Here is a 25827-nt window from a genome sequence, read left to right as displayed (position 1 = left end):
AGGAGAGAGAGGTCATAATCACACAGACTGAGACACAGATTGAGCCTCTTTAGATCCCCTCCTACACTGACTCTCTCTGCTTCCCCCCCCAACAGCCTGCTCACAGGGTATCTTGCATGAAATTCAAAATGTTACCTTACTTGACTGGGATGCCTCGGAGAATTGTTACGGTTTGTAGAATGATGATATATGGGAGGGGCAGATCGGGATATGCAGGTTGAACGGAAACCTTCACTAGGTTATGCTCTTTTATCTTTCTTTCCCTTCAATTTTGGCATCCTCCAAAGGCTGAGAGGGAGAGAGTGCTCTGAAATTATCATACCAAATGTGTATGTAATGTATACCTGTGCTGCCTCCCTGCTCCTGCCAGCCCTAGGCTAATATCCATTTTCCAAACAGTCATCCAGAGCATGTTGGCTCTCTGCTCTCTGTCTTGTTTATAAGACAAAAGGGAGCTTTGAGAACATGCGCAGTGAATCCATAAAATGCAGACGGACAAGGTAACTGCATCCTGTGGATTTGTGAAAAGGTGTTTGGATTCAGAGGAGCCTTGATTCATCATGACCTCCTCTTTACTCTATTTAGAGGATGATCAGTTTTGATTCGAGGGACAAAGGTTGTGATTGAATATTGGAGTTTAATCTGTTTGTGATTTCTCCAGTGCAGCCTCTACTGTTGGTGCCTGTTGCTCCACTATTAAAACTGATGCCAGTCCCTTCATCAGATTTCATCCCTAAGCCAAAACGAAAATATGCTACACTGTGGAGCTCCCTAACGGCACACGTTGTCCACATTCCTTCCGCATGACTCTTCCATAGTCCACCTGATTTGCATTTGACCCCCTTAGTCTCATCCTCAGTCTTCCCCAAAACTCCTTTAGGTCAGGGGCTCGACCCCTGTGCCTTGTGGCACTGAAGTGATGACGCACTTTCTGAATATCTCTTCAGCTGGCCTGCTGCACGACTAACCTGCTCCCAATGTTAAAAATTGGGATCAAAGATCAAGGGTCATCAGAGGGAGAAGGGTATCTTGGGTCATCAGCAGTTGCTCAGGGGCCAGAATGGCCAGGGGCTCGGCGCCACTGAGGTGGGCACTGGGGTGCTGTGGTCATTGGGTTAATAGGATAAGTGGCCTGCAGGTCAGTTTGGCCCAGTTCTAATGCTAATACCGGAGCTTGTCTTTGCACTGTTGCCAGGGTGGGGAACAGATCCAGGATTTTGGGACTCCACTTGGTTACAGTGTTAATCCAATCTTGTTTGAGCAGGTCATTATTTCATCCTAGTGATTGGCTGACAACTGTAGTTGTGCTCTACTTTTTGCTTTCGTTTCATTTTTTTGGTTTGGGTTTGTATGTTTCACGTCTTTTATTGCACTTTTCAGTTCAACTAATGGCCTGCTGTGATTGTAGGTGTTATCTGTTAACTTCCCTCACGAGACGCCTCTTGGGAGTGCAGACTAGCACATACACAAGATTGATGATTAGATAAGTCTAGTGGTGTCTCGATGTAATATAGATTTGTTTTTGTTTTTAAATTTTCATTCTGTGACAACCTGTCTTAAAATTAGCCACTCTCTTGCCTTGGCTAGAGAGTGGCTAATTGTCTAGACGACTCAAGTAAAGTAACAGAAATGCTTTGAGATAAATTCTTTAAGATAAATGCTTCTGTTAGTTTGTAGTTGTTAGAGGAGGCTGCCACCACATTCTTTTGTGGGCTCAGTGAGTGAGTCAGTGTTTGTAATGTCTGCCATCCTTTAGCTTTAATCTTCTCTAAAGACATTGTCTGAGCGCTTGTTCTGCAGAGCCTTTTGGCACAGAGAACTGGGCCAATTTAGTGGTCTTACGTGTAATGAGAGAACAACTCAAGATACTCTGATAGACACTAATCAGACTGTGTGCGTTGGTGTGAAACGTCCACATCCAGCTTTAATTTAATAAAAGAAGATAAAACATATCCAGTCAGGTTGTGTGCATGCACAGACACAATAGAAATGGCAGCACCATTAATCATTTGCAGCAGCAAGAGTGGAAGTAGACATAACACATCTTTCCTTAAGTAGAAATTCAGTTAAAATCTGCCTCATCAGCCGATCCGTGAAAGCGCATAAATCCCAGTTTTACTAATCTGCTACTATTCTTTGAGAGGTCTGGCAGAATGATCTACTATATGTTGAGATCCTGCGTGATTTTGCCACACACAGCGAAAACTTCAGAGATGCCTAATGCTCTTAAGCTCTTATGTTTCACTGTGGAAAATAGGTGACAAGCGGATTATACTCCCTCAAACAAAGTGGGTTGGGGGGAGCAAATCTATAAGCCAGTGATGCCTGGACCCTCTCACTTCTCACATCGTGCGCGGCGGCTTTTCGTGTTCTCTTGAAACACTGCACATGTTAGTTTTTTGTCAGACACATAATGCCATGTTTAAATGCGACTTGCGTCGCATGCCAAAACTTTTAGCCAGTATTTGTTGCATCAGTGGTGGAGTGCAAATTTTTACACTGAGGGATACATAAAAAGGTTGCCCATGGTCACCCTTGAGATTAATAGTAACTCTGTACCTTTTTGATATGAATACTTACCTATCCCTTCTTTCTTCTTTGCAGATGCATCCTTTGGGACTTTGTAATAATAATGATGAGGAGGACTTATATGAGTATGGCTGGGTCGGAGTGGTGAAGCTGGAGCAACCAGAGCTGGACCCCAGTTGTCTCACTGTGCTGGGAAAGGTAAAGAACTATGGATGTATATCTTGAACTACATTTGCCCACATAACGTTTCCAACACATTTTATTTGACACTTAAATTAATCTTCAGAAAATGACACATTACAGATGAATCAACAGCTTAAACTCTTTACAAGAGTATGTGAAAAACAGGCACTAGACTCTAGACTACACTTATCACTTTGCATTCACATGAAAAAGTACTCTATGAGCACGCAGCATGACATGCATTAAGGTGCCACTGCAGATGAGGTGACTTGTGCAACGAAATGAAAAAACACAAACATATTGCAGTTATGCCTTTAGTCATTTTGACACTTTAATGTAATGAATTTCTTTAGTTGAGACCATATTTGTGGCATTAAGGCTGTTAATTTAGGTGTATAGTACTGCTTGATTCATTGCATATTGGAAGATTGCCTGGCCCTATTCAGGGTGAAAATTCTCATCAGTTTTCAAAACTGAAAAAAAAAAGTGCCTGTTTTCACACCATGGTACACGATTAAACTGAACGACTAATAATTGAATTACTATTTGCTTGTAAACACAATCTTTGGAAATCTTAAGGGTACAGATCAAAATAAACTACGCTATCAGGTGTATTAAATGTTTGGGGCACAAGAGTTTTGGCTCCGTGAGCGACGACGAGCAGAAATGTGCAGACAGCATGGTGTTTTGTATATACTGCAGAGAGTTCTTCCTTTGCTACACTCAAGTCAGGAAAAGTGTTTCCCTTGTACTTAATTAAACCGTAATAAGAATTTATCTTTGATCTTTTGTACTCACAAATTCACGGAAGGATGGTTTTTGTTTTATTTTGTGTCTTACTTCCCGTTGCTGGGAGAATGAGGGTGGACTGAATCCGTCCCTTGTCTCTCACCACCCCCCTGTCTCCATCCTTCCCTCCCTCCCCCAGTGCTCCCAGACCCCTCTGGAGTCTCAGTGGTATTTTATCATGCTTTAATTAAGTGTTCCTCTTAATGGAATGTACCAACATTCCCCGGAGGATGTGTGTGTGTGTGTGTGTGTGTGTGTGTGGGGGGGGGGGTATAGTCTCATTTATCCTCTGCATGCCCGGTGACAGAGAGCAGCCATTCATAATTTAAGGAGCCCTTGTGCCGTGATGGTTGCTGCTACCTCGCTGATGCATACTTGCATGCTGCAACCTGAAAACCGACCTAATGTTCAGCACTCAAGCTCCTCTTCGGGCTTCACTCACTAGTAAATGGTAATCACTGAGGCGATGCATCCAAGTTAACAGTTCCAAAGTAAACTATATAACTGGCTTAACTTTTTGGAAAAAGACGGTATCTCTGGTTCTGCTGCATTATCGTGAGTCCGGCATTGTTGAAGGAGCGCAATGCTAAATTGGTGGAGCAGTCTTAAGTAAAGGTACCAATATGGATTTGAACATGATCGCCTGTGTTTAGCGACAGGCATTTAACATTAGCTAAGGGATGGGTCGCTAAGTTAGGAAGGCTGACATTGAGAACCAGGTTGTCAGTTTTTGTCATGAGATTACGGTCACAGAGGGACGGTCGCAGAGAGAGACGTGAAAGATTGAAGAGAGAGGGTGGACGGGTGACATGTGATCAAGCCAGATTCAGATCCAGAATGTAGTGGCTACATGGCATGTTCCTTAGCCAGCTGAGCCACGAGGACACCCGAGTACCAGAAACCCACACCTTCCGCTCATTGCAACCAGTCAAAGCATAGCACTAATGAGCTGGCCATTTTTATACATTCTGGGTTTGGTGTTTTTCTAAGGGACACTAGTAAACATGGCAGGAACTTTTGTCTGTGACCTTTTGGCCTCCAGCCAGCCTCCCTAACCTCTAGACCACTTTGTATCCTCTGTTTTTATTCAGCCAGGACTATAATTAGAGAAGGGAAAGCCCATTGTTGCATCTTGACAGACCCTCGCCTGGGGCCCAAACACAGCTGGGTGCTTCGCGTTGGCACCACCACTTTTGCCAGGCCAGACAGGGCAGTGTGCCCCCCCCCACCACCACCACCACCCAACAGTCTGCTTACTCGGCCCAGCCAGCCAGGCATGCCACCATGCCTAGCCCCAGTCTGGATATTATGCCCACTCTTACACACTCACCCGCCTGGTCTGGCCTCATGCTTGGCAGCCCCCGCCCCCCTCCCGCCCTACCCGATTGGCCGCTGATTGAACCCAAGAGTCCAGTCCACTTTGCTGCCACTTTGCCACCAACAGTGTTGGGGTCTTGTCTGGTCAGTTTAGATTCCATTCAATTACAGAACCACAGTGAACGCACAAAATGAAATTATAGTGGGGAAAAAATTGTGTTTGGGTCAATCCACGTCTAAATATAGTGTCTGTGAACACAAGGCCCCCCAGCTGTGCTTAGGAGCTGGTCAACATGTAACAACGGGCATTCCCTACTCCATGTAAACTGAATACATGAAAGGGGCTCGCCTTTATTTTAAGTGTCCAATCCTAATTGGCTAATGCATATGTTCTTCCAGATAGCTTTATTATACATATATTATAGAGAGTATGGTCTAGACCTGCTCTATATGACAAGTTCCCTGAGATAACCTTATTCTGTTATGATTTGGCGTTGTATATATATATAGAATTTTACCACAAAGGCCATTGCTTTTAATGCCGTTGTTGTCGGTAATTATGTCTATGTGATTTTAGCTTGTACTAAATTATTCATCTTAGTGACTCAAAGATATCTGACTGCTCCAAATGTCACAGAGAGATGCTCTGAAATCATCAAATATTAGCAGTAGAGGAAGAGAAGGAAAAGAGGTCAGTCATGCCAGCCTCTGAAGTCCATGTGCAAAGCATACCAAAGTGCTGGGGTGTCACATATATGTACACAGTTTTTTCCTGAACTTCCTGTCTGGTTCCTGTGAGAGCTGCAGGACTGTTAAACCGCTGACTTCGATATGCCACAGCAGTAACCACTCCCCCTCAAAGCAGGAAAACCATGAGCAAATCGCTCCTACTGTAGCCAACTGTGTTTGAGACACTCTTTGAAGTAGTTTAACTGTCTGAGTTATGGTGTCATATAAGGATGACACTGCAAGGTGTCCTGGTGCTAGAAGAACATAGTAACAAGTAGTTGCTTCTCTTTAGCTACAGCTTATCATGTCTCTTTGATGATTTGGAAATGTTGTAAATCATGCTTACACCCCAGCACACATGGATCCCTTCTCAAGTTGAACTATTTATTGCACTCAATAACATACTGTAGGTTGTCATTTCCTCCCTGGTGCCTGACTTTTTCAGAACTGACCTCCCTTCCTCCTTCTCTACACTGTCTTTCACACACATACACTGCAATTTTTGGCAGCTCCTCCGGAACATGAAATCATGCCACTGGCTTTCATTGGTGTCCCAGCCTGGTTGAGGTCTTTGTCGCTGTGCCAGGGAGATATCTTTACTTTCAAGTACCGCGTTGTCAGTCCAGTGCCCTCACAGGGCCTTAGCCGGCTTTTCCCCTTTCATCCTCCACAGGCTCTCATGACATCAGCCCCCAACCGTGGGAGGAAGGACAGAGACGCGGAGTGGTGGCAGATGGAGAGAGGAGTGGGAGTTAGAGGACAGAGGGAAGGGAAAGAAGTTGGGGGTTTGGATTCTCAAGGAGATGACGAAGGCAAATGTGTCTGGTTTGGTAAGTGGGTGGCTGGGATTTGTGTCTCACTTGGTACAACTTTTTTTTTTTTTTTTTTTTGTACGCACATAAGCCGAAAAATGCGACCCATCCTCCCACACAGCCCTCCAGCTTGTGTAAAGCAAGCCTCTTGGCTGGCATAGCATGTAAAACTCCCTGGTATGTGCTTGTTGTGTGTGGCCTGGCACTGCCCTTAACCATCTCGTCTCTGAACCACAATCAGTTCCACCTTAAACACCAGCCAAAGACAACATTTCATCGCAGCTGAGCGCAACTGGCCCAAGACTGGCCGCTACAAAGCACTTAAAAATAACTGGAGCAACAAGAAAAGTATCAAGATCTTTATTGACATATCCTCCCAGAAATAAAGCTAGCTGCTTTAAAGTTTTTGCCAGAGGCACACAACCATAAAAAGTGTATCCTGTGTGGGAAGCCCTGTCTTTGACACACATGCAAACACAATACTAAAACCACAGTTGCCATGGAACAATGTGATGGGGCAGAGCAGTGTGTCTACGGGTTTTTTTCTACCGTGGCCCTCAAGTTGGCACTATGAGACCACGGGCCAGAGCAAACAGCTGCTGTGTCTTAGCGCTAAGTGGCTTTTGGACTCTAACCATGTCTGGCATCTCAGCCAGAGCTGCAGAGAGGTGTGTGTGTGTGTGTGTGTGTGTGTGTGTGTGTGTGTGTGCGCAGGGGTGGCGGGGGGGGGGGAATGATTGGGATATAGAAAGTACACGAGAGCTACAAGGACTGTGTGTGTGTGCGTCTGAAGAAAAGAGAGACCTGCATTAAAAGAAAGAAATGGCAACAGACAGATTAGTGTGATATTGTGGGCGACTGGCTTCGAGCCTGCGGCCAGGTTAGCTGTCCTACACACTCAGGTGTGTGCTAGAGGTCGACCTGAGGCCACGGCAATGCCAGTAGGGTGTCAAGCCGCAGGGCTTGTTGTAAAGAGGCTTCAATGCTGGATTGAACTGGCTGCAGTCTGACCTTGTTTTCAGACCACTTCTAAGCGTGTTGGCCTTCATGGACAGGAATACTGTCTGATCAGTGGGTGTATTTGTTGATGTGGGTATGTGCAGGCATTAGCTCATCCACTGTTTATCAGTCGGGATAAGCAGAACTAGAAGGCTGGTAGATCAGCTTGTGTTTTGCTGCAGACGACTATATGACTCACCGTGTCTCTCTCATCACTCTCTTCTCACTCCTTTTTACTTTTTCATTCCTTCCCCATCTGTCTCTGCCAAGACCTTAGTGAAGCAGAGAGCCTCGATAACAGAAAGTAAGAAAATTGCTGTAGTTTTACACGCTGTAGTCTCCAGAGTGTTTTGTTAAATTGCAGAGAAGCCACAATAGTGATTGATTTACAACAGCCGCTTTTGTCCTGTAGAGATGAAGCTTGTTGGGGTTTTTTTTCTCAGAGTTTTTAAAAGAAATCTTTTCATAGTGAGCCATAAATATGCAGGATATTGATGATACAAATGTTCCCTGTGCCTGTGCTAAAAATGATGGGGCTTACTTCCTTTCAGTTGAGCACGGCAAATTGAAAGTCAATTTTCGGGTGTTTAAATCAAAGCATCTAACACTGGCAGCTGAAGCATGAAGTATAATGGAGGCTAATGTTATAGTAACTTCATAAACTTCTCTGCCTTGTCAGCTGTAGCAAGTCGATGTAGTTTTCATCAAATTTTTACTTGAGTTACATTTGTTTAGCAATGTGCCTTTCTGAAATTGAAAGATGTGCTTTTTGTCAAATTCAAGGGTTCTAGAAAAAACTTTCTCCTTATTTCCCACATTTAATTTTTGCCACAAAAGCATGAAAAAAGTTATAGGCACTCCTAGTTCTCAAATATTTCACATGATTTAAATTTCATTCAATTTCAACTCAATTAAGTAACAAATAATTGCATTCACAATTCACAGGAATCAAATCAAGTAGTCAAAAAAAATGAAAAGTCACAGGACCAAATCAAACTTAAGCAGTGAGCAGTCTAGCTACCCTTGCGGTGTGAAGGGGTAAAATGCACAGGCTAACTCTTCAGCTTCCTCTCCACCTGCCCCTTGCCCCAAACACCCTGAACAAACACTTTCAAAATGCCGCAGCATGGAGGGAGGGATAAAAAGAGAAATTGAAAAAAAAAAAAGAGAGAGGAGGAGCAGCAGGGAGACGAGAGGGGGGAGGGGGGAAGCACAGTGCACTCAGGGGCCTGCCTCTTGGGCTCTCCTTTCATGTTTGTGTACGCCTCAACTTGCTGATATTATCTTGGCCGCTCTTCTTGGCGGGGTGTCGGGAGAGGTTTCCACTGTGACCAGGAAGGGGCCTCTCTCGCTTTCTGTTTCTTTATGTCTCTCTGCCTCTCTCCACCCCTCTCTCTCAGGCTGTGTTGGGACCCCCCCCTCCACAAGTCCCTCTCTTAAATTCCTAAATCACCGCTTCACCATGTTTCACAGCGCTTGGAGGCGCCCAGGATCCCACTGCGCTCGTTTCCATGGTCACTGGGAAGCTTCTTGTGTCATGTGGCTCAAAGTGAGCCGTCCCTGGGCCGAATTACCCAGCTTTCAATGGGAGGCCAAATGACCATTATTAGACTTCACAGCTCAGGCCCCTATTTAAAGAGAGAAGAAAGGAGCCATGGGGACTTAAGATGAGAGAGAGATGGAGGGAGAGAGAGATGGGGTGAATGGAGAAAAAGGGAGAAGAAGAGAGGAGGGGAAACGAGAGGAATGAGAAGAAAGTGCACTTGGCACCTCTCTGGAGATGTTTCTTTAAATTTTCCCCCACCCTTACATTGATTTTTGTCCTTAATCACAATTGGTATTTGAAAGTCACGAGTAAAGCCCTCCTGTCTGTCAAACAGCGCCCAGAGAAGACAGGGCGGCGCGGCGCTGGATCAAAAGATGAGCTGTGGAAAAAGTAAATCTTAGAAAAGATAGGACCAGACATCCACCCACGTCAACCAAAAGCCCTGTCTTTTCTCTCCTCATCTCTGTCTAAGCCTGTTGCTTTGTAGGGGAATCTGCGTGTGTGTGTGTGTGTGTGTGTGTGTGTGTGAGAATCCTTGTGTCCTGCGCCTTGCTGTGTATGTCAGGAACATGTTGTCTTTAAGGCTCGGGCCACAGCCTGGCACGGAAGCTGGAAACTGAAGCCTTCTGGTCCCCACACAGCTCATCTGATGCCTCTTCCCACTAAAGCCTGTATGATTCCTCTACTGGAGGGACGATGACATTGGAGCTGCCCAGGCTCTGAGACAGTGAGGTAATGGAAGGAGAAACACAAACATGGAGATAGGGAGGGGTGAAGAATGGCAATGCACCTGGCAGAAACTGGGAGACATTAGCATTGTTTACTGGAGACTAATATAACAATAAAATTTAGATGAGACATCTGGATGGCAGTTGTCCATGGTTATGTTTCTTTCAAAAAAGGTTTTTACTTCTTTAAATTAGAAAAATGTTTAATACGTTTATTAAAGTATAACAATACTTGTACTTAAAACTGTACTTAAAGATAGTACTTCATTAGCCCTGGGTATAGTCTGATAGTAGGTATATAATTGTTGACCAGACTGATCACCAAAGATATTATAACAGAGAGATTACTTGCTGAGATAAGACAACAATGAAGTGTTATATCGAAGTCGAATCAGGTAAACACACCTGAGTATTGCACCTTCTTTTTGCCATGCTTCGTTCAAATCCTATTTACAGCCTCCGACATTCCTTGCTTTGATGTTATCTTTATTGGGATTTATTAGGTGTTTGATGTTTGGTGAAGAGATGGATTTGTAGATTGGCTTTTTTGTGACCAGTTCAATCTAAAAGAAAAAAGTGGTTATACCTTCAGAGGAAAGATCTAAGAAAATTAAGCCTGGAGGTTTGGAAGCATTGTCCTAGCTTACCTAAAGGGGAACTTACCCATCAAAGTTTGTTTGCAGGTCTTGGGGAGTACTACTACATATACAAAACAAAAGTTGTACAAAGCCATTTGTGTCTCCAGAGGGAGCTTTATGAAGTCTCATAAATTGCCTAAAGTGATGTCACTTGAGGCAGTGTCTGTTGGGGCTGAAGACTAGGAGTTTGAAAATAAAAACAGTCTGGGGGTGTGGAATTAGAAAGAAGTGAGTTTACCTGATCTCTGTGGTCCACTGCTTGAGGCTAATGGCTCGAGGCTACATTAGCAGCTACACAAACCCAAATCTCTCACTGATCATTCGTCAGTCGGGTTGCATTGTGGGTAATGCAGACACTGGGTTTGACAAGGAAGAAGAATGCGTGGAATAAAAATGACTTTATCCCTGGTTCTGCTGCATTTATTCTTTTAATGCAGAACATCTTAGTAGTCTGAGACTGCTACTTTGATCCACATTCATTCTCATCAGTCATCAAAAGGCAAAGCATTTGCTGTCTCTTTCGACTTTGTCACTCCTTTGATGATATCCATCACTGTCAGTCAGTCTGAAGAAAGTTCCTCCTCCTTTCAAATAAATGATGTTCCCAGTCAGCTTCTTCTTCAGCACTTTCTTTAACATGTTCATCTGCTGAGAAGAAATGAACAGCCAAAGGTTACGTCAGTCTTCTTCACTGGCCTGGTGTGAGGAAGACTGCACAGTGGGAGACAGAGGTACAGTAAGAAAAGAGGCAAAATAGGGGTTATAGGGCTGAGTCCTGACCTGCTCTGCCTTGTTTGCCCAGAGAAAGAAGACAGCAGGCAGCAGCAACACCCCTCCACCAGCAGCAGGACAGAGTGTTACACGAGAGAGAAGCAGCAACAGGAACGTCTCTTTCATGCAAGCAGGGACATGGTCTCCTAAAGCAGCTTCAAGGCAGAGAGAGATTAGAGAAAAACCGTATGACTGCAAACGAATTAAGGGAAGGAGAGAAGTAGCCGTGTCGAGATGCCTCAGCTCGCCTGTAATCTCAACATTTGGATTGAAGTGCGTGTTCACACTATAGCATCCTGGGTAGAGGAAAGCACAAATACTGCTATGTTGCTGTTTTCAGTTACATTTCTAAAGGTACAGTCATGTTAACCAACATGCTTAGAATTGATTCAGTCTGCCGGTCACGTCAGCAGTCAATGGCAGGTGCACCTGTGGTTGGTAGTTAGCTCAGGAGGTGGAACTAGCTGTTTTTTCTTTGGGCTGAAAAGCTTCTGCTGACTGAGCAAGCGCTGAACGCTTTCTTCCCAGGAGCTGTTTCGGCTGCGCTTGTCAGTTGCCTGGCTCACACGTGTTTTGACGGAACACTCCCTTTTTAATCTATACAGCTTTCTACACAGTTTGCGTAACAGCTTTGGTTACTACACGGATAACCGCAACCTGAAGCATTTCCTTAATTCTACTCGTCACTACAGTGATTGTGTGTTGGACTCTGAGCACTGCCAAAATGTCAGTGACATATTCTGAATACTGTGCCTAAATGTATCCTGTGTGGATGCAGACGGTAGACTGAAGCTGCTACCTTTTGCTCTGCTAATGTGCTGCTAACACTACACAGCCTGCGTAGGCATTGTGTAGTGTTAGCTGTCAGCTAGCTCTACCAATATTGGAGATAAAAGCATGTGTGCTACTGTAGTAGCATTACTTAGTTTTGGTGTAGACCGAGGCTGGATTACAGAGTAAATGGGACAATTGCAGTAGTTTTAACAGATTTTCATTGAAACATCATGGATTTAATGGCTCTGCCTAAAATGACATTGTGAAATACAGTGAGTAGTTCTTGACTTAGATATACATGGAAATAGTACATGACATTAAAGCCGAAAGGAAAAAACAGAAACTGAAATATATTTAAAAAAAATATAAATGCTCTCTGACTTAAACCCGTCCGACCTACTGTTTTCATATCCAAGACTGTTAGCAGAGTTGTCTATATCCTTGAAAAATACTTAACATTTGATCTGTTGTGTGCCAGGAGACTTGCAGCAGGCAGGCAAGCATAAATCTAGCCTTGCACTCGTCTTTACTTGCTCCCAAATTTATCGTCTTCCCTCACTACGTCTGACTCTCTCTGACTCAGCTCTCATCTCATGAAAAATATGGTAATTCAGTATTTTCAATACCAAGAAAAGTTTCTTGCACCTTTGGGTGTTCCTTTGAGAGCTGAGAGTCAAAAAAAAAAAAAATCTACCACCGTATAATAAAAATCAGACATGCATGTATTAGTATTTCTTAACTTAGTGCTGTTCTTTGTAACAGATAAAACTTTAATATTCACAGAGAAAAACATCGACTGACTGACAGCAGGCCTATCCATGCATAAAAAAATAGGTATGGTCAACACTAATCATTTCTAACCAAGACTTCCTGTCACTTTCAACGCCTCTTTAGACACCAGGAGTAGAAGAAGCACTTAAAGTAAGTAGTATTCTTGTCCTTAGCAGGGAAGCTTGTTTATTTTCCTGTAAATCACAAAGGGCCAGAGTCCAAAACCGGTAAGAAAACAACATGGGAGGGACAGAGAGGAAAAGTGGAGGAAATTTAATTAGCGGTTGTCCATTCCTCAGGCCCCAGCAGTTTGGTCTCGGCAGGGCAGAGCAGTGGGCAGCAGGAGGAGAGAAGACTAAAAGTCTTCTTGATAAGCAGCGGCCTGAGTCAATGCGTTTGCATCCGTTATCATGTTTGTGGAGAGACAGGAAATGCTGCCTGTGGTGCACAACAAGCAAGACAAACATGTATATTTAGAAAGAAAGATTTAAATTTTTGGTATTTCACAGGAACACTGAGTTTAGTGCATGAGCCATCGTTTATTATTTATCATATCTTCACTCAACAGATTTAAGAAAAATAAATGTCCTGCTGTTTGAAAGCAACGTTAAAAGGACGGACAAATTCGACTGAGATCTTGATGAAAGTTCTGAAACGGTTTCATAAAAAACAGTGTTTGCTCAGAAATCCTTCCCTGTGGCCACAATGATGACAAGCGTTGAAATGTTTCAGAACAATAATCTCTTTCTTATAAAACCCCCAAAATACTTTTACTAGTACTGCTATTATATGTCCATCATCCATGATTTTTGCATTGCATTCCTGTGATTAAAAGTCACTTTGTCAGTTAGTAGAGTCTGTCACTCCCAAAAATAGATAATAGGCTCAAGTAACTCATTTATTATACCTTTTTATATTAAAATATTTATATCAGATATCATTACATCATTACAGGTAGTTTAATTTATAGAGCTAAACAGCAACCTGCCACATCTCGATGCTGCTACAATTGTATTGTTGAAAAAATGTAAAATGTTTTGATACTAGAGTGGATACCAATACCAGAGTTTTAATACCAATAACAAAACTGTACTTTTTAAAAAATATCTTCAGGAAACTTTGTTCGTTTGCTATACATTGGCATGTGTTTTTTAAGCCATAGGTTCATTAACAAGAAGGAACAAACAGTTTCAAGAAAACGACACCCACTCACCAAATTGATGAATTAATTTTATTTATCACGTCACTATATTTAGTAGGGCTGACCCCTAATAAGATTCGATGCTTTGATGGGCGGAGCCTGATTCGACTGTCAATCTCACAGTCGAAGCTTCGCAGCGAAACGAGGATCATGCCATTTTGGCGAAATGGGGGTGTTCAACGTCTGATTTTACACAGAATTACCAGTTTTCTCCCAATAAGTTAATATACAGCCTATTACAATATACATTTCAACATTTAATGCTGTAAAAAGTGCGTAAATAAATCCAAAATTGTAACCCTAACCCTGGATCGTCAGTGCGCGAGCGGAACACTTGCTGAAGAGACAGACGCTGGTGTTGTGCCGAGTTTTTCGCACCTCGCGGGACTTTCGGATAATTTATCACCGTTGATGAACCAAACAAAGAATATTTTATGGTTTTTAAAATAGCCGGCTAAGTTACTTGAAATAGACCCGCGAGGGATGCAGTTGTCGGCAGCAGTAATGCACGCAAAACTAACACAAGACCGGTGAAGGACAGGCGCGAGAGAGAAAAGGGTCTTCATAAGCCTCAGTTTGGCTGGACACCCCCCCGGCAACACACACTATAGGCAGTAGGCCTACTTGACGATTATGATTCGACCATGTAAGTCCTTAGTCGGGGACAGCCCTAATATAGAGCATCTTGCCCCCCCCAACACACACACCCCTTTAATGGGGCCGGCCTGCTAGTTCCACTGACAGGCCCCCTCAGTGGTTCCCCCTCACACACTCACATTTTGATAGCACAATTCACTTGTATAATTCTGGTTATGCAATGGTGGCTGAATGGTCACCCCACATTGTGTGCTGAGGCAGAGACAGAAGTGTGTGTGTGTGTGTGTGTGTGTGGTGGTGGGAAGGGGGTGGAGGGGGGTTACTGGTTGGGAAAGATGAGGTGAAGAAGAGGAAAAGAATAATCCGAAAACAGAAAAGGCAGATTTGTCAGAAGTGCACGGAGAGATTGAGAGATGTTCAGCTTCAGCAGAGATGTTGATTTGGAGAACTAGATGATGGTACTGTAGAAGCATCTTTTTATAAAAAACCTCAGGCTCCTTCTCTGATATGTTGTTTATGTCCCCCTCTGGTATTTCTCCAGACCTGACCACCATTACCACTTTTTTAAAAGAGACTTTTCAAATCAATCCGTTAGATGGCTTCTTGGTCAAAAACCTCTCCGTCTAAAGGAAATGGATTCAAAGGGGACTAAGCTATGGGCTTCCTGTCTTTTTCTCTTATTTGTTGCACAACTCAGTCTCTCATTTGGGGATTTAAACCAGTGGAAAGAAGAAACTTTACCCATGGGAACTGATTTTCCCTCAGGGATTGGCAACACAGTGGGGCAGATTGTCATTACAAACTCTGTGTGTGTGTCCTAGCTTGTCATGTACATGATGTTCACCACAGAGCCAGGGACGGGGATAAGTGTACCTGAGAAGGGCCTTGTCTTTTTCTGACAGTGGGGAGTCATCCACCCCCAAAAATCTCTCTCTCTTAATATAAGTCAAACGTGTTAAATCAACAAGCAGCGGTGTAGGAACCTTGCTTAAAATTACATTACATTTATATTACATTTACTCGTTTGGCAGACGCTTTTATCCAAAGCGATTTCCATTTGAGGAACAACATACAAGCATCAACAAACCATCAATACAGCACAAGATCTACAACTGACAATAAATACTAATAAGAGCTACTAGCGCACATGGCATCAATGGGGTAAATACCCACTGAAAGAAGTAAGAGTTAACAAAAAGTGCAATTAATATAAGATAAATGTAAGGGGATAGAAGACGACGAAGAAGAAGAGCACAGGAAGTGCATGTTAGGGGTTAGAGGTGTTATAAGAGAAAGTTTTCTCGGAAGAGAAGAGTTTTCAAGAGCTTCTTGAAGATGGAGAGGGACGCACCTGCTCTGATGGCGTGTGGTAGCTCGTTCCACCATCGTGGGGTCATAGTTGAGAACAGCCAGGACTGAGATTGCTTTGTGTGAAGGGATGGCAGGGGATTGGCAACATTTTGATTTTAAGCAGAAGACATTTGATCAAAGGACACATGAAGAAGCTGACGAATCTGACAAGTTCTTTATATTGGTAATAATACCGGTTTATAATACAGTAAATGGTAAGCACAAACGTATTGAGATTTGATCACCAGCCCTGTCTGCTGTGTGTAACAGAGGCCACTGTTTTCATTCACAACATATTGCAAGGACAAACTGAATTGAAGGAAAGAGCTATTTTTCTGGGGTAAAATTGTCTCACATTGTTTTGCATATTTTGTACAAAAATAACAACAATGCTCAGTGAGATAAACATACAAACAATAAGGTATTGCTGTGCAAAAAACTAAAATATACATAGACACAGGCAAATCATACATAAGGGAAAAGGTGTGTCGGGGGGGTACATTGTAATGGAAATGTTAATGGAAGGGAATTCTATCTCAAAATAGGACAGAAATGGTTGCCACACCTTAAAATATATCTGGGTGGAGCCTAGGGCAGTGTATTTAAGCTGTTCAAGTTTATGTTTTTTAGATGGGACATTACCTTCTCCACCCAGCACTTGTAAGATGGTGGCATAACTTTCTTCCAGGAGTATCAGACATCTAGCAAGTAAGGTAGAGAATGCTATAGCCTCCGCCTGGTAAGTTGTCATTGGCGTTTCGCGCAGGACTACACCAAATAATGCCGCCAGTGGTTTAGGATCAATAACCATATTTCACATATATGAAAAGGTCTAAAGTATTCCTGTCCAAAATGGGGCCAGTTTGGAACATGACCAAAAAGTGTGAGCGATGCTGGCCAACTCTCGACCTGATGCAGGTTGGGACTAAACCAGGGTAAAACTTAGCCAGCCTACTCACCGATAGCTGTAACCAATGCAGAATCTTAAACTGTAACAACTCTTCCTCCCACTGCCTCTTTAAGTGGTTAAGTGATGGGGAGGCAACTCTCTCACAAGTATCGTATAATACAGATACCAGACCTCTGCTAACTGGATCCATGCTCAGACATGTATCTATTCAGGTACTCTGTAGGGTTTTTAGGGAGAAGTGTGTTTAGATGTAACTACACACCTGTAAATATCTAAAGAAACCTGACTGAGGAATATTAAACTCCTTCTGTAAGGTCCTTCACGCATGTGATCCCTCTTCGATGCCAGAGTTGAAAAGATGGGTCTATGAGAGTCGGAGCAAATAGGGAAAGTAATAAGAGCTTTTTGTGTTGAAAATGGTTTCTAAATTGAGACCACATCATAAGAGAACATCTGTGTATAATATAATAAAAAATCAGAGATCCAAAGTATCATCCTGTAAATGTTGGGGTGGCCGTGTATCTGGTAGCATGACTGGATGTTCTCTCAGCCCGCTAGTAGTAAAAATCAACAAGTTAGAAGTTGATCATCTCATCGAACAAATTCTATCTCTTAAATTGAACTGACATCAGCACCCTTAACTTGAAGACGCTCGATAAACAGGTCTGTGTTCACTTCCTGACCTAAGATCTCATCTGCAGTTTGATATTAATGGCAGTCACTGAGCTCACTGAGAGCTTCAAGTGATTCTTTCCCCTGTGTGTTTACATTAGGTAAACTGTCCGTTTATATGAAGGCAGCGGAATGGAGAGGCGCTTGAGGAGGCTTGCCGGACCCTGTCCTCTGCCGGTGTAACACTCAAGTGGATTTTTACATCCTTCATAAACATTTTTTATGCCGCTTGAAAAATGGGGCCTCAGATGTCCTGGGACCCATGTAAAATGCTAACAGCATTTAAATGAATATTAAACAGGAATATTGGAGAGTTTAAAAGTTTGGGACGAAGGAGGGAGGAAATGAACAGTGACTTTGTTTAAGACTCAGTCACCAGAGAATGTTTGTACTTATTTATACCTCTTTTTAGTCTTTTAATGGCCATGAGTCAAAAACTATAAATATGAGCTGAGCGGCATTCATGAAAATAAGTTATTGGCAGGATTAGGCTAAACAAGGTTATTCGAGTTCACATTGTGCAGTTGTAAATGGTTTGGGGATAGTGTTTATGTGGGAACAGGAAAGTCCTAATTTAGCAGTTGTTTTGACACAGCACACAGCCCATATGATTATGTCAGGTATCTGTAAACAGAATAAAATGTTTTGGCAGATTAACAGCGTCAGTGAGGTGTTAACATCAAACAGTAGGAGATCAAGAAGATGGTGAGTAATGTGCTCCATGAACAGGGGGAAATGACTAAACCCTGTTGCAATGAAAATGTCAAGATAATAAAGATGACTTAATGTGCAAAAAGCATGTTATGTACAGGAGAATAAACGAGGAAGAGCTGCTTCAGACATAGTTTTCATTTCTTTCTCCGTGTTGCACAGGCTTCCAGTCACATGAAAACTTTGATTTTATTTTAGTTGAATGTAAATAATGTCTTGGCACACATGCCTGCTCTGAGAGGGAGCGAGGAAGGAGAGGGAAGAAAGAGGGGGCGACCACATATAAGAAAATCCATGGGAGAAAAGTATGCCTTTATCTTTTAATAAACCATAAAGCCAGGAGGCAACATGAAATTACAGCATAATAGCAGTGGAGAGTCTTCTGAAGACTTAATTGCCTTAATTATAGCGGTGCAGAGAGAGAGAGAGAGAAAGCAAAGCAGCAGCAGGGAGGAGGAGGAGGAGGAAAGAGAAAGGAGGGAAGAAAGAGGGAGTGATGTGATAGATGAACTGGTGCATGAGCCAGATGTTGCAGGTGTAATCCAGGTGTGTTTGTCATGTGCATGTGAGCATATAATCGTCTGTTTCACATGCGTATTTATACGCATGCGCACATATTTTACACATATTTGCATTGTTTTGTAACTGTATGAGCTGGCGTCATAATTTGAGAATCCTCCGTCCATGTGAATGATGAAGTGAGCAGACGAGTGAGCATTTCTCTCCCTCAGATCTTACAAGCTGGCAGGCTTACTTAGGGATGCTAAACATAGCTTTAATTTTCCTCTATGTCTAGACTGGGTTCTCAGTACTTTCTGCTGCGGTTTCTGTTCACTCATGGAAGGTTGTATCCTAATTCTCATGCCTCTGAGCCAGCCGGAAGTTTGTTTAGCCTGTAGTATAGTGAAGTACCTGTGAAACTCCCCCCAGCGCGCAGTTCTGGTTGACCTTTTTAGCTGATTTTTGAGCATGGATGACTGATCAAGTACTCTTGTCGGGGACCTGAGATCATGTTTCAGCTTTGAGAAAAATATTAGCAGTGCACTTTGTGTGGGACTTCGAGGGGATTACTTGATTTCTTCCTATTGGTCCGCCCCTCCTATTTGTCTCTCACTTGTACTTTTTCTCCAAGATTGATTTTTTTCCCCAGATTCTTTTGAGGATCGAGTACAAACTATGGGGACCAGTGAATATGTTTCAGCTATGATTATATTATCACTGTACTTTTTGTAGAATGTCAAGTTCTTGATTACCTACCTTCTTCCTACTCATCTCCAGTGGTGGTGCGTGATTATAGTATTAGATTGTTACTGGTGCATTAATCGGCATCTAGCATTTTACTGTTGTAACTGGTTGAGGTAAAGCTAGTTTCAACTACTTTGTGTAAAGTTGAGTAGCTTAGTCCAGTGGTTCAAAACCTAACGGTCGGCCTTCATCTAAAGGGTCACAAGATAAATCTGGCTAAGAAGGAAAGAGCAAAGTTCTGCTATACAAATCTGTATTCATTGTTAGGACTTTAGGACTCAAACCTCTACTTTTTCTGTGGAATATTTGATTATTTGAATTTTTGGGGGACTCAAAAAGTTGTGAAACCGTGTGAAAAGTTTAGTAGAGAAATACTTCTTTGGGGCCCAAACTGGAAACTGCTTTTTTTGTGAGGGGGTCACAAGCAAAAATGATTGGGAATCCATCCATCCATCCATCCATCGTCAACCGCTTATCCTGCGTACAGGGTCGCGGGTGATTGGGAATCATAGGTTTTAAATGTTAAGCAATATGATAAGCTATAAAACAACACTTTGTTATCATATCTTTTTTTCTTAATCAGTAAAGTAGCCAGCAACAGCTGTCAGGTAAATGTAGTGGAGTAAAGTACAATATCTGCTGAAGTACCTCAATATTTTACAGTAAAGAGTACTACTACAGTAAATTTTAGTTACTTTCCAACACAGTCTTTTTCTTTGACATTGTACCCTTTTCATTTATAGTTACAGGTGTATTGTATCAAGCTGAAATCTTATAAACCGCTACTCGCCAAACTCATACTTGCTTTTCTTTCTCAGGCATTGAAATTGTTAAGAACCTTCAGACTTTCCTTTTTCAACCATCAGAGTACAAAGTCTTATGGCTGAAGAAGGAGCATTTGAACTTTATTAACAATTCCTCTGAGTTACCGCAGCCTTCGTCTTGATGTGATAACTAACGTCTTTGTGTCTTGATCTCAAATTTAATCATGAGTGAGAAGATCAAAATGTCAACTTGCATCGACGTCACCCCCGATGAGCTTAATGAACAGACGCTCTCGAAATTCCCATCCAATCTCAATGAAACTGGTATGAATGAAAGCTTACGTTTCCAGCGTGGCGCTCTTCTTTTTTAAATGTTTGCAGCAGAGGACTGAATGCTGTCTCAAATTGCTTGCACAATATCTCCTTACACGGGAGCTCTGCCACTTGAAATTCTATAGCCAATTCAAGTCTGTGAAGAAAACAGCATTTCCTCACTGAAGTGTTAAGTTTTTAGCAACATCACAAAGTCCAGAGAAGAAACAAATGTATATTAGAACAGTCGCAGAGCAAGAAGTATTTATCCTGTCTTTGGTGTCCGAGGTTGTAGTTGTTGTTTTTTTTTTGTTAGTTTTTTTTTTTTTTATAGGGTTGGGAAGGATATGTCATGTTTTTTAAGAGAGCCAGTTTGCCTGTGGGTGCATTTTTGTTGTCGTCAGGCAAGTCCCTGCACTGCAGCGCAGGCCTGCCCGAGTGGAGATTCTTTAGGAGGGAGATCTCTTTCTTCTCAAAGCGTCTTACCAAGAGCTATTAATTATTAACGGGGAGAGCTAACATCAAAGGAGCAGACTTGTGCTGAATTAAATGGGGCTGGAGCCTGGCAGCGTGGAGCTGAGAGAAAACTGGGTGAGAGGGAAAAGCCGAGCGAGATTTTGCTCTGCTTGCTTTTGAACTTTCCAAGTACAAAAAAGTGAAAGAAGAAAGAAAAGAGCGATGTTAGTTTATGTAAAGGAGGCAGGACGAAAGAACGCTGAAAGAGCGTGCATTTATAGCCCGTCACTGTTTTTTATGTTTCAGTGTTTGACAAGGCTTTCATACACTGCTGAGAAAGATCAAATCAGTTTGCGGAGTTAATTAGTCTTCAATGGGCTATGAAAGCCAGATTCATAAACATCTTATATCTGTGGATTAAACCAATGGGAAAGCTAATTGAGACGTAGCTCGAACACTCTTGAGGTGACTCATGACGTGTTTAAATCTTCCTGAAGCTGACACACAAAGCTGGATTCAGAGTGTGGTACATATGCCACCCCTTAGAAATTATTATTATAAGGCCTTTTGTTAGTTCTGTTTTGCTCTTGCTGTGACTTGTCCATGCAGTAGTAATCCCACTGCAGTAAAGAAGACCCGGGCAGGCCTGCATGTGTGTTGCTAGTTCTAAAAATCAAATGTATTCTATATTTAGTGTCATTATTGAGTGACAGTTATTGGAGAATGCACATACCTCCGGTTGTCTTTCTTGCTTTGAAGGAAAAAGAAGAAGACTGCTTTTAAACAATAGAAGGCTGCCGGGTATATTGACTGGAAACGTTGTAAAGTTGAACCCAAACCTACCTTAGATACACACGCTACTCTATTGGACAGCTATATTTAATCATTAACCTCTTTCTGAAGACTCATAGTACACACAGGGAGTAGGGAAAATAATGTCATAACCCTGCGGAAAAGGAAATCTAAGATAATGTCCCAATTACAGTTAGAAAAATGGATCAGATTACATTGCATGCCTCTTATCATTCATCAGCTATACAAGAGTTTAGAACATCAGCACTCTGATTTGAGGTTTAACACAGCAGGAAACAACTAACAGAGCTGCAACATGTCAGAAGCATCTGTGCCCGAACTGCAGGTGATACAGTAAACAGTGTGTTTAAAAAAAGAGGAATAATGGTTACAGGAAGTGCTGAAACGATTAGTCGGTTGACAGAAAAATAATTGTTAACACTTGAAAGGATGTCGTTTAAATATCAAAACATTTTATTGTGATTCGGTTATGAATTGGAACGCTTTGGTGTCAGCCTCACTTTGAGCTTACAGGACTGCTGGTGGCCATTTTTCACCATTTTCTGACATTTTGTAGGCCCAAACATTAACCAGGTGAGGACAGGTTAATGAATAATTAAGATAATCGTTAGTTGCTGCCCTCAATTACAACCAAGTAACAAGGTTATGACGAGGAAGGAAAGTAGAAGCTTTCATGGAGAATGAGGAGTCATTGAATGGCTCAGTAAGTATGAAAACAGTGTCTATATGCTGTGGCCTTCACAGCCGCCAGACCCATTTGAACACCTGTGGGAACATTTCTGAGATGACAAATTTCGGACTGACGTGCTGGACAGCCCTCGCTGCCACTATCATCAAAATACCAATAACATTTGGGCGAATGCTGTTCATCCCTCCAGTAGAGTTCCTCAGACTTCTGTTCTGGTGGCTGGTGGCAGTATATAGTACATCATATGTTGTTTGTAGTGGTGATTTGGTCAGTTTAAACTCCCTTTCTCGTTCCTCTTCGGGCAAAAGATGCAGAAACGTGTTTAGTATCCCATTGTGGAGAGTTGTCGTCTCCAAAATCAACATGATGTGTTGTGAAAAGAGCAATTGCGCCTCCTCCGCACATACCACTTCACTTCTCCTCTCTGTTTGTGTCCTCTGTAAGTGCCTGCTGACTGGAGCGGTGACACTGTCCAGCCACTCGGCAGCAGAGTCACAGCACTGTACATTGTCACTTTGATCTTCACCCCCCCCCTCCAGTTATGAAGAGCGCTGGCAAGAACCCAAGGGCATTTGATAATACTAGGATATGATCCCAGCTGCGCTATTTTAGATCATGTAGTGCTGACATCAAAACGTTGTCTAAATAGGGCACCGTGAATCAAGCGGGGTGAGAACGGGTTGTAAGGGAAAAACAGGAGTTAAGATAAAGGAATTTTTTTTTTTTTTTTTTTTTTCAGACGAGGGGAAACCAATTTGGATTCTGCAAAAAGATACTTGGGGTTCTGCGGATCCAAGCATTTCCTTTATCTTTTGCCTTTAGCAGAAGTCTTCAAAAGACCCCTGTGCTGTGACTTTCCCTTCTCTCAGATGAAAGGCGCTCGCATTTTTAGCAGTTGGAAATCCTTGATAACTTTATTCAACTTTTCCTGAGCGTGCACAGCAGAATTCAATTCAAATTCAGCTCCATGCCATGCAGAGTTGCATCAGATGGAGCTATGCATGCATTAGTTCTTGAAACGGGGATGAAACTGTCTTAGTTTCTGTCATACTTGTAGCGTAGTGTTGTGCAGATTCACTTAGTGACATCATGAAGACCAGCGAAATGGAGACACAGAACCCATGTGCGTTCTAGCAAATGTTATCAATGGCTTGTTTACCTCTCGCCTGCAGGTATCTGTCTCTTTTCTTTCTCATTTGCTCATTCCAGATGATCTGCACAGGGTTTCACTCAGGCAGAGAACTCCCTCTAGTGGCGTGAATCTGAATGTGGAAACTTGAATCTTACAGAAGCTGTCAGTGCAGCTGTTAAAGTGACCATACCATACCCTGACTTTTTCTTTGCACTGTTGTTAAATACATCTAATGATTAATTTTTTTCTGTGTTTGCAGGCAAAGAGAGCAGTGCAGCGTGGAGCCACAGCCGTCATCTTTGATGTGTCAGAGAATCCGGATGCCATCGACCAGGTTTGTACACACCTAAAATTACCCAGGCATTTGCACACTCACGTTTCAACAACACTGAACCGCTTTAATCTGTCTCGGTCTGTCTGTGAAAGACGCTCCACTTTTCACTTCTGAAGAAAGCTTAGCAGCATGCCCGGCCCTCCTGACTGGCTGTGTTTGTGTGCTGTTTGTACAAACAATGATCGGTCTATCTTTAGTCCTGTTGAAAAGCATGTGGATCAGCTTTGCTCATTCAACCATTCTGGGCCTTTTGAGCTCTCCAACTTGTGTTTGGAGGAGTGCACCGCTCGCTGAGAGGACTGAAAATGGATATCCAAGTTCAGCTTTCACTAGACCATGACCAAACTCTGTTGAGCTCATAATTGCACAGGTAGCGCGCATTACCTCATCCCCTGAGACTATAGATCTGTCTTTGAGTGCACATTTGTGGGAGCACACATTAGGCTACAGTAAGAACAAAGTGTATTTCTTGTCTCCCACACCCAGACACTCACATTCCTCCTTCCTCCACTCTTGCTCCTGTGTCTGTGCTGTTGAGAGGTATAATACACGAGTTACTCTTCTGAGCGCCTTTGTCGCAAGAATTCTCCTGTGGTATTCATCCTCGCCACGCCAGGCCTGGACTTGCAGGTTTTTTTTCTTCCTCCCTCCTCTGCCGCTGGGCCGTAAAGCGCGTAGCTGAGAGATAAAAGGGATTGCGCGGAGACCACATGAAAGGCAGCGCTGTGCAGCTCTGTTAAATTCCCCCGAGAGGCTTTTCCAGTCAAAGCGGCCCGATCAGCAGAGACAGGACCCACAAGGCCGAGGGGCAGGGAGGAGGAGCTTAGGGAGAATTAAGGTCCCAGGGCCAAAATTAGGAGAGAAGCTTCATGAAGTTAATGTACTTGACTTCCTTTTTATCTCAATTTATACTGTATGTGAGGCCAAGTCCTGCTTGTAGCTGAAACACTTTTTTTGTTTTGGGGAAAGTAAATTATGATTAACTTTCTTTCAACAGTAATACCCAAGTTTTTTTTTTTTCCTCTTTAAAGTTTATTATCTGACTTATAGGTTTACTTAATGGTGCATTATTTGTCAGAGGCCAAAGTAAAGTCACTTCCCAAAGCGGGAGCAACACACCAGATTCAAGCAGGGATGAAAAGTTTCAAAGTCTATACTTTTAAACCAGAACATACAGTATTTCACTGGGGAACATGACGACGGCAGAAGAAATAGAAACGCGAATATCCTCGGTATTTCCCGTGGGCTTTTTCAAATTACAGATTCCAACCAGCAGACCAGAGGGGAGAACAGAGAGGAGGAGTAACTGCAACTGCAACCGACTCGAAAGCCAGAACATACTATTCATTGACTATTTCCCCCCCTGCTCCCTCAGGGAAACTGCAACCATAGTTTCCATGTCTTGAGCCTATAGGTCCTTTCCCCTAGTTGGTAGAAAGAGCTCAGGCCTTTTACATTCAGACAGTTGACATGAATTAGTCCTCCAAATCTTTTTCTTAATGTCCCCTAAAATATTTAGATTTTCAGATTGTTACATTTGCAGCAACAACTTGCACTCTGAGTCCTGTGTATAATTACTACTGCATGGCTGACACCATTGAGTATTTTCTCCAGAATTAAAAAAAAATAGGATGGAAAAAAACATCTGAAACAACATTAAGGCAATCATGGCACACTACAGAGAGGAGAGGTTTTTATGTTTTAGCTCAGAGCAAAACCTGTGCCATATATTTGTAGATAACATGGCAGCTTCTGAATGTTGAAGGGGTACTCCGGTGTTTCAATATAGCCCTTCCATAAAGTTCGGGTACACACAAGAGACAAATAAAAAAAATAAAAAAAAAACAAGATCAAAATTGGAGCAGCACAGGTGGCGATATTCTGACTTTTAATCTCTAGTAAGTGATGCTTGGAAAAACACTTTTCCATTTCCCGTAATGCCACAGAAGACATCCGTTTACACAGGCTGACTCATGACGATTAATTGAACCTCATGTGTAAAATCAGTAGAGAAACCCTTTAACAAAAGGCTATTATGGACCAGATAAGTAAGTTC

At 42.6% G+C, this 25827-nt stretch overlaps 1 protein-coding gene across 3 annotated transcripts in view; it reads left to right on the top strand.

The window, feature by feature from the left end:
- znrf3 (zinc and ring finger 3) overlaps positions 1–25827 on the top strand; it is a 67617-nt gene that overhangs the window by 33208 nt on the left and 8582 nt on the right. For 2 of the 3 annotated variants that reach the window (XM_046034576.1, XM_046034575.1), the window contains exons 2-3: positions 2605–2727; positions 23697–23771. In XM_046034576.1, the coding sequence (XP_045890532.1) occupies positions 2605–2727; positions 23697–23771 (198 nt within the window). Of the gene's footprint in view, positions 1–2604; positions 2728–9487; positions 9637–23696; positions 23772–25827 lie in introns of those variants that run through there. The other variant, XM_046034577.1, reaches the window with a different exon arrangement.

Source organism: Micropterus dolomieu, linkage group LG21 (assembly GCF_021292245.1).
Source record: "Micropterus dolomieu isolate WLL.071019.BEF.003 ecotype Adirondacks linkage group LG21, ASM2129224v1, whole genome shotgun sequence".
Classification (NCBI taxonomy): Eukaryota; Metazoa; Chordata; class Actinopteri; order Centrarchiformes; family Centrarchidae; genus Micropterus; species Micropterus dolomieu.
Note: the sequence above shows the minus strand (reverse complement) of the source record. Positions and strands in the feature narration are given on the sequence as shown.